This window comes from Elephantulus edwardii, unplaced genomic scaffold (genome assembly GCF_000299155.1).
Source record: "Elephantulus edwardii isolate Elephantulus edwardi_28Jun2011 unplaced genomic scaffold, EleEdw1.0 scaffold00141, whole genome shotgun sequence".
NCBI classification, from domain to species: Eukaryota; Metazoa; Chordata; class Mammalia; order Macroscelidea; family Macroscelididae; genus Elephantulus; species Elephantulus edwardii.
In genome coordinates, this window is record NW_006399891.1 from 1,936,354 (window position 1) to 1,945,685 (window position 9,332).

Below are 9,332 nucleotides of genomic sequence, written 5' to 3' on the forward strand. Positions count from 1 at the left end.
CATCTCTCTTACGGAGGAAATGGAGCACCTTCTTCCTCTTTGTTTCGGGCGCTTAGGCTTGTGAACGTACAATTCTTTGGTGGCTTTCCACGCACCCTGTGAAGCCCTTGTTTTTGAGATAGGAGTCCAGGATCTGATCGCTAGATTGCAGAGCGCCCCTGCTAAACCTGGCATTCAGTTAGTTGACCGGTTACATTTCATTTTACTCATCACTTTTAAGTCTTTTTCTAAAAAGTTCCGAGATCCATTGATAGGAGATTGCACCTTTTTCTTCAAATGTACCTTTTTTCGTCCGTTTTCGAAGTTCTTGTTTTGGTGGTTTGGGTCCTCCCCCCCTCGCGTTTTAGCCTTCAGCCCAATATATTAGGACTTTATCAGTCATTCTCATTTCATTGACTTCATTGGGCAGAGGGGATCTGGAGGGTAAGGACTGGCCCAAGGTCACTGGTTGGTAATAAGTTAGAGGCTGGGTCTCCAAGTGAGGTTCTAGTCATTTCTTTACATCATGTGCACCTTGAAAGAATGAATTCCTATGAACGTGAAAGCTATTTGGGATTGGAGAGTTGTGTTTTTTTGTTGTTGCTTTTAATTCTAGCAGTGCCTGATAGAACGGACACATGTATGCCCAAGTTTGTTAATAACTCTGAAGCTTCTATATTGTAATTTTACATAGGGGTGGTGAACGGTCGCCTCCTCCCCAGGTTGCCACATAGCATATGGGGATTTTTATGCTTTGGTGCGATTTCTGCTGTTCATTCTTGTTTTATAAACAACCTGGCCATTTTTGTCTCTCAAGTGATTAATGATGCCATGTCTTCTAGATTGAATTTGAGATTGTCTTCTGGTTTTCTCTGCTGACATCTAAAAACTGTAACCGCCTTAATCAGATTGCTTTCTCTTTATGTGAAATGTATGAAGGCTACATCTTTAGTTCTTGGGGTAGTGTAGGAGTTGGCAGGCTCGGCGTTATAAATAGAAGCTGATTTCAGAGGCCCCTGTTGACTGGGTTTTATGTGAGAGCCTCCATCCAGCTCAGCCTGTCACATTGCAGCCTTGTGACAGGTTGAGGCACCCACCCATGTGATCTAAGCTTCTGAGAAATATTAAGGCGAGCTGTGCACATGTGATGGCATTTAAAAGCTGGCTTTCTAGGGGGGAAATCCAAAAGATTGGAAGCTATTAGAAAAGCTAATGCCTTGGTACTTGTCTCTTAGAACTGGATGTGATTTATAGTGAATTGAAGGGGGAGGTGTGTTTTTTGCAGAAGGAAAGGTGGAACTACTTTATACTTTGCCAAAGTTACATGAAATTTTGAATAGGGCTCCTTCCATTTTATTTACATAAGATACAAAAGTCTAGGATTAATAAAAGCTAATGTTCGTATGCAGACTAGACTTTTTAAAACCAGTGACAGATGACAAGGCATAATTCTTAAGCTCAAATGTCCAGTTTTTATTATTTTTTGCATGAAGCAAGGGGAAAGCCTTTGAGGCGGAGACATGCAAATTAATGCTAATTACATGAAGTATTTTTGTGAAGTCAGCATATTTTAAAAGCCAAATTGAATGTTTATTAATTGATTTTGAAATGTTTACACTGCCCTGCTCCAAATGAGTCAGCTAAATTTCACTTACTATTTACAACATGTTGACTCAAGTAGTACTATGTTCGCGGAGGGAGCTCTGGTGGCCTAGTCTGTAGGGAGTTACACAGCAATAAAGAGGCATTGCAGAAGTGGATGTTCGAATCCACCAGTGGTTGTAGGGGAAAGGCTACCTAAAAAGCAGCTGGAGGATCAACCATGAGTTAATTCCAACTCAGTAGCAATGAGTGTTTAAAGTAAGTTGTAGACTTTGGCCGCACTTCATACAAGATTTATTGGCTTGGAATATTTCTGTGATGTCCTGTGGTAACAGTGACTACAAGTTATAGTACTCAGTATCCCCTATGTAAAATGTGCTTATTAATAGTTTTATACTTATTTGTGTTTAAAATCATGTGCAAACCCTCTACAGTTGTTTTATAACAATTTTTTGTAAAGTGTATTTTCTTAGCACTATGGACTTCCTCACACACACACACAAAAGAAAACAAACAAATCACCTTACTAAGTTCAACAAAACAATATTAGTGCTAGTTTTAAAAAAGGAAAGCATTGATATAGGCGCAGTAAGTATAAAGTCCATTTTGGTATGCTTTGCTTTTTGTATACTGAAATTAAGCATAAGCATAGAAAAAGGTCCTTATTTGTAGAGTGAGAAAGCTGACTGATGGGTCAAGAGTTGTAGGTTTAGGCACTGACTTGTTGAAAATCAACCAGATTTTCACACCTCGTTGTAGAATGTGGTTGAATGATCCTTGAACTTCACTTGTTGGTGCTCAATAACAATTGTTAATTCATCTTTCCACTTTGCTTGCAGTATTCTGTAAATACACTCAAAGTTTAAAAAATACAGCTAGCTGCCTGTATAAAAGACAATGTATACGCACTTTGTAAGCACATCAATACAAAATAATAAGAAATACAGCTGCCCTGCCCCTTAGCAGAATTACCCAATTCCATTACTTCCAGCTGAAGCTCTTCTGTACTCTGGTGTTTTAGGAAAGCCTCAGAGCTAGAGCCAGTGCAGTAAGTCTTAACCAGAGTAGACATTGAGGGAGTGGTTAATTGTAATAATTTCATTTACTTTTGACCGGTGAAGTAAAATTGAGATTTGAAATGGTGTGCCCATAATTAATCCTGATAATTGATGAGTGAGTTTCTGAAATTTAAAAAACATTGATACGTGAAATAATTTTTTTTAAGGAGAGGGTGCCATTTACTACCAAGCTATGATAATTGTTTTGTTTACTAACACATATTTTGAGTCTTTGTAAGAAACAGGCTTAGATGTTACAAATAAAGTTTGTCTACAGGGACCTAGTGATACGGTGATTTATGCATTTGGCTGTGATGAAAAGGTCAGCAGTTTGAGCCCACCAGCTGGTGCACAGAGCAGTGTGGCCCGCAGTGCTGATGAAAGGTTGCAGCCAACCCTATGAGTAGTTCACTCTCCTAGGGCTCAGAATTGGCAGTGAGAAGAGTTTGATTTGAGGGAGGTGTGCGCCATTAAGTTTATTTTATTTTAGAGACATACCCATTTTAATTTCTAAATGTTTTGTTTTGTTTCTAGCAGAAAGATATGGCCCAGGAGACTAACCAGACCCCAGGGCCCATGCTGTGTAGTACAGGATGTGGCTTTTATGGGAATCCTAGGACAAATGGAATGTGTTCAGTTTGCTACAAAGAACATCTTCAGAGGCAGCAGAATAGCGGCAGAATGAGCCCAATGGGTAAGTTGTTTCCAAGGAAAACCCATTTGAAGAACTGGCTGACAAAAAATGCCACCAATTGGGGCCCAAGACAGAATCAATGCTGAATGTTCAAGGAGCAAGTAAAGGAACTCTTAAAGAGCTTGAAATTAAAGCAACAATCCCAGTGTTTGACCTGGCTGCAGCAGGAATGAATGCATGACTCTACAAACATCTGCCATTTTTTTGTTTCCTATTTTGGGGTTTTGTTTCATAGTTCCTAACACTGGATGTCCCTTTTCATATCCCTTTTTAAAAACACATTTTTGGTTGTTTGGATACTTACATAAGTGTAGGATTCTGCAGCACATTGAAAGATCTTAACTCACTAATCCAATTAAATGCAAGTATACTAAGTGAGTTTTTATAGTGTTGGTTTAGTTCTTATAAATCATTTTTGTTAACTAGGGACGGCTAGTGGTTCCAACAGTCCTACCTCAGATTCTGCATCTGTACAGAGAGCAGACGCCAGTTTAAACAGCTGTGAAGGTGCTTCTGGCAGCACAGTGGAAAAATCAAGGTAAGAGTGATTTATTAATGTTTCAGTGGGTTTTTTTTTTAATGATCACAGAAATCAAGATGGGTATGATACCTTTAAAAAGATGATATATCAGATGTCATTGTAGATATTACTGCAGAGATTTCAATTTCTTTCCTTTAATGTGATCTTTGAAGATTGTTGAGTAAAGATGTAAAACGCTCCGTAACATGCTACAGGTGCTTTGCTGAGATTGCAGTGTTAATATTGTCCTACAATTGAGATTTCAAAACTGTGAGGCTGTGGATGTGTGTGATCTGTTATGGTGCCAAGTTAAGGCTTCCTGTAAACAGATCATAGGTGCAGCTGTAATTCCTCATTGATTAAAGTGGTGTCAAATAGATGCAATTCTGTGAACAGTGGATCTGAACCTTGCGGTATCCTGTGCTGTCCTCACCATTTCAGACACATTTAAGCTCATAACCCTTTTGCAGCATGCCATCTTTTTCTCCAAGGACTTGCCACTCCTTAAACATGCCCTAAAGTAGTTGAAAGAGAATTTCACCATCCATGCCTTCAAGGGGCCATCCTAGCTTCATTTTCTCAAAGATACCAATTTGTTCTTTTGGCAGTTTATGCAGTATTCAGTTCCGTTCCCTTCTCCCTACCCCACAACTCAAAGACATTGATTGTTCTGTCATTGTAATCCTTAACTAAGCAGTCTTCAGTCAAGCTTTATTTTATTTAAATTCAAATTTCTTTTTTTATTCTCAGTCATACATCTGGTAGTCTGTAAAACTTTTGTTTAGGTGTATTTTATCTTATTGGTAAGAATATAGTTGAAATGCACCCTTAATATCTTACTAAAAACTATTTGCTTGAACCCAAATAGAAATGTACCTGTGGCTGCCTTGCCTGTAACTCAACAAATGACAGAAATGAGCATTTCAAGAGAGGACAAAATAACTACCCCCAAAACAGAGGTGTCAGAGCCAGGTATGTATGCTAAGTTAAATTTGAGGAAGACAGATTCTCTCATTGTGAGAGCTTAAGACTCAGTATGGAAAAGTATTTTGTTTTTCAGTAGTGACTTGAAGTTGTTCTAGCACAGTTGTATTCAAATACTGCTTTCACGCCATAGTCAAGCTTACAAGTGAACTTCTAATCTGGTAATTTAAAATGTTCCCTCTTGGGGAGGGGAACCCTAAAGCAAATGACTATTTCTGGGCTTTTGCTTGGACTATGTCTTGTATTACTTATAAATTTACTGTTAGGAAAATGCTACTGTAGATCTATTGATTTCTCTGAATTTATCGTAACTTAGTACACATTGAGTAGTTCACAGAATTTTTCTCATTCTTTACCCCCCCTTCTTTTTAGGTACTATTGCTTATTTTTAGGCTGTGGCCAAAAAAAAAATAAATAAATAAAAAATGGCTATCATCTCACCCTTTATCCCAGTAGGTTTCTTTACCTTTATATTAACAGGGAAAAATTGAGTTTCTCACCATAGCTTGTTAGAAATTAGGTGGAATATTGTACTGACATTAAGCTCATAATAATACTGTTGTACTTCTATTCTTGACACAACTGATTTGTAAATTTGAGTGAATTGTCATGAAACCAAGTCATCTTGTTATATGACCTTGGACTATCATTACTGTTTTGGCAGCAGTTGAACATTGCGTAGACAAGCTGTTCTTAATAATGGTTGGATATCCACATGAGAGTTTGCAATTTCTGGGGTAGTTGACTTTCTTTTAAGTAAATTGTTTTTAAAGAAGGTGATTATGACCTTTGCAGTCATAAAGTTTTGTCTTCAACATTTTGATACATGTTAACTAAAACTCTAGACTCCTTTTAAAAGATCCATAAGTTAAAAAAAAACTGTACTTTAAACAATATTACTCTGCCTAAATGAGCCTTATGTCTAGAATTGATATTTTAAGGGTACTAAAACTAATACTGTGCTAAAGATGATCTTTAAATAAAAAGATTTACACTAATTATTACAGTGCACTTGTGAAAAATGGTCAGATCATTTTTTGAGACCTAGAGCCTGATAAGAAGTGCTGGATTTGTCAAAATTTGCTGGTTTCCTTTCTAGGATTGTTTGTTTCAGCTTAAAACTAACATGGCATTTTAATAGTCAAGTGCTTCAGAAGTTTGTACCTTCCTACACTAGAATTAATGAATTTAAATTACCCTAATTAGAAAATTTGCATTTAGTAAATTTAGCGAAAACTGAGCACATGATCTCACCATCTCCCTGGTCTTTAAAATTTAGAGTTTTGTTTTTCAGTACTGACTTTAAGTGAGTTTAAAGATGATCTATTTTGCAAAAGTTGTAAAATCCAGAATGAAAAGTTAACAGTAATTTCATCTCTGATTTGGAGTTCTGATAAAAGTGTAAGATCCTTAAAAAAAGGCATATATTTAAGATAACCGTCCCACATTTTTCTATATAATTCTATTTACCTTAAATGTTTGACTCCGTATGTCTGCCTTATTTTTCAGTTGTAACTCAGCCTAGTCCTTCAGTTTCCCAGCCCAGTACTTCTCAAAGTGAAGAGAAAGCTCCTGAATTGCCCAAACCAAAGAAGAACAGATGTTTCATGTGCAGAAAGAAAGTTGGCCTTACAGGTATCACATAAAATGTCTATTTTACTGCCAGCATTTAACAAGGAGCGCTAGGGATTGGTGTTCTTACATTTAAAACATTATCAGGAATGGAAGAGTTTCCAGCATGTGGTAGAGACCAGATGATGATGATGATTATAATAATAATTAGTGGGTAGGAGAGAAGTCGAGTTTGATTTCTGTCCTTAATGAGGAAGTCCTTTATTAATACTTTAACCCCTCTGAATTATCTTTTATTGGATTGATAAAAATTTTTGAGATTTGAGTTCCTTTCAAAGGATATTGGCATTACCAGGTAACTATAATCAACTTTAGTTGTTTGTATTACCAAGGGGCTATGAACCTTGATCCATAACTATTTTTTTTTTTACCATATTGTGATGGCTTGTATATACCTTTTTAATTTTGAGTGTAATTTTTTTTTTTATTGTGCACTTTGGTCAAAGCGGCCTAAAAGCTTATTTAGCATTAGCCATGTTTTCAACAATAAATGGACTCTTACACACAAAGTATGAGATGTTTAAAGAAAACTGAATACTTGTGTGGATGCCCTAGCCAGAAAGATTTTGCTTGATTTCATCAGGAGGGCTTTGGCATGTTTAAACCTATTTCACTTGTCTTCTTTATATGTCAATATTATGATTCTCTTTTCCCTAGTTGTTCACTTAACTTGGAAGGACTGGGATTTGAACCCAAGATGACATCATATGTAATTTCTGTAGGAGTTTATAGAAGCAGAGAGCACTTCCCATTGTACTATCTCCTGTCTCCACCATCCCAATTGCCCTGGAGAATAAGAATTACAGAATATTTTACTAATTCACTGTATACTATCAAGACTTTCATATTGTAGAAAGTATTGAAAATAAGTTCCTTTTCTGTAGTGACTGAGCCCTTCCCCCTTAAATCTTTATTGCTGCAAGTTTCCCCAAGTGACTGTACTTCCTCTTACAGGGTTTGACTGCCGATGTGGAAATTTGTTTTGTGGACTTCACCGTTACTCTGACAAGCACAACTGTCCGTATGATTACAAAGCAGAAGCTGCAGCAAAAATAAGAAAAGAGAATCCAGTTGTTGTGGCTGAAAAAATCCAGAGAATATAATGTACTACTTGTGAAGAGACTGAAACTTTGTTTTTATTTTAATATATCGTAGGAAAACATTAAAGAGCAGATGCATGGCCATTTTCCTTTGATGTTCTCCAGAGTTTTACTTTACACTTGTCTGTCTTATTGATACTTTAGGATGTTTGGGTGTTTAACAGGCAGAATTGGATAGATACAGCCCTAAAAATGTATATGCCCTCCCCTTGAATAAAATTGGATGAAAATCAGAGCAAATTGAAATATACACTACTAAGAGACAAGATTTAGTTCCCGTGTGCCAAACCAAATACATGAAATCTGCATGTTTGCAGCATATCTGCCTTTTGGGAATGTAATCAAGGTATAATCTTTGGCTAGTGTTATGTGCCTGTATTTTAAAAAAATCTTTTTAAAAATATGGTACACCAGAAAAGGACTGGCAGTCTACTACCATAGTCAAACCTTCGCCCTGTTAATTTCAACAACATGTTTTTTGGAAGCAGGAAGAAATCAGACATTTCTATGAAACCAGGATTTGGTGCCATACGTAAGCCTGATGGTTAGGTCTTCTAAAAAGCTGTCAGTTGACATTTTGTGAAAGGTACACACAACTGGTTATCATAAACATGAGCCATCAAGCCAACAAAGTTGGAAGCTTATTGTGCTGGCCTGCACCAGAAGATGTCTGCATTACTCTGCTAAAATGTAGCACAGAACTGCACTAGGATTGATTTGTTTACAAGAAGTTAAAACACATGGTTTTTCACAATACAGCAGCTCTGTTGAATAACATGCATCTGAGTTTTTAAGTTGCAAAGGTTATCTGAACAGTTAATTTTTCATATGCATCTTTTGTTGAATGTTTTGGTTCAAGAAAGAATGTTTAAAGCTTTTTAAGACTTCAGTTCTTAATGCAACTGTACCCTTCTGCATGGAAAACCATAACCAACATGGCTGCAGTAGACTTAGTGGTAACCAGCACCACCTGCAGAGGGCTGCTTTATCATATTAATTGTACTTGGGTGTAGGACTCTAGTGTTCTTGGGTGTATTGCATGGGCTGCATTATCTACAGCATTGTACAATAACAACTAGAAAAGGCAGTATACTTCACTGATGCTTGTCTGGTAATATCACTTCTGTGTTATAATGGAAGGTTTTTGTGATGTATGAAACTTGTGTTTTTTTATATATATAAATGAGTACAGTTAGATTAGTGTGGTAATGCCAGTTTTCATCTGTAAATAGTTATGTATGTACACATGGCACTACTTACTGCAGTGTTCAGTCTTAGTTTTTATTTTAAAACATTCAGTTTTGCTTTTAATTTTATGTACTTTAGAGCTTCAGATGTGTACAGATAGCTCATATTTATGTATTGCACATAATCATGCTCTTCAGCATCGATGCTATATTGTATTATGTAAATAATAAAAGCCATGTACAGAGGGAAACTTTCACTTGTTGATTGGGTTTTTAAGCTATAGCTAGAAGCCTGAAGTTAGAAAATGATTATTACATTGTTTGATATTCAGCCTTTTAGTTGCATACACAAATTTTGCATGGTTATACAGGCATACCTCAGATATTGCAGGCTTGGCTCCAGACCTTTGTAATAAAAGAATACTGCAAAACAGCAAAGTTTGACACATTTTTATACTTCTCTGTAATATATACACTATGGCTTTTCCAATGCGATAGTATGAAAAAAATTGGACTGACTAAAATTGTGACAGAAACCTGAGTTCATGCTGCCTGTTGATGTGCTGAGTTGTCATA

General features: G+C 36.6%; 1 protein-coding gene across 1 annotated transcript; it reads left to right on the forward strand.

Annotated features, from left to right (window-relative positions):
- The first annotated feature begins 3,166 nt into the window (after nucleotides 1-3,166).
- On the forward strand, nucleotides 3,167-9,007 carry LOC102867748 (AN1-type zinc finger protein 5-like). The gene is made up of 5 exons (XM_006894383.1): nucleotides 3,167-3,333; nucleotides 3,760-3,871; nucleotides 4,722-4,825; nucleotides 6,347-6,472; nucleotides 7,424-9,007. Exons 1-5 carry the CDS (start codon nucleotides 3,183-3,185, stop codon nucleotides 7,570-7,572), a joined length of 642 nt encoding a protein of 213 aa, XP_006894445.1. The 5' UTR covers nucleotides 3,167-3,182; the 3' UTR covers nucleotides 7,573-9,007.
- Nucleotides 9,008-9,332: the final 325 nt, after the last annotated feature.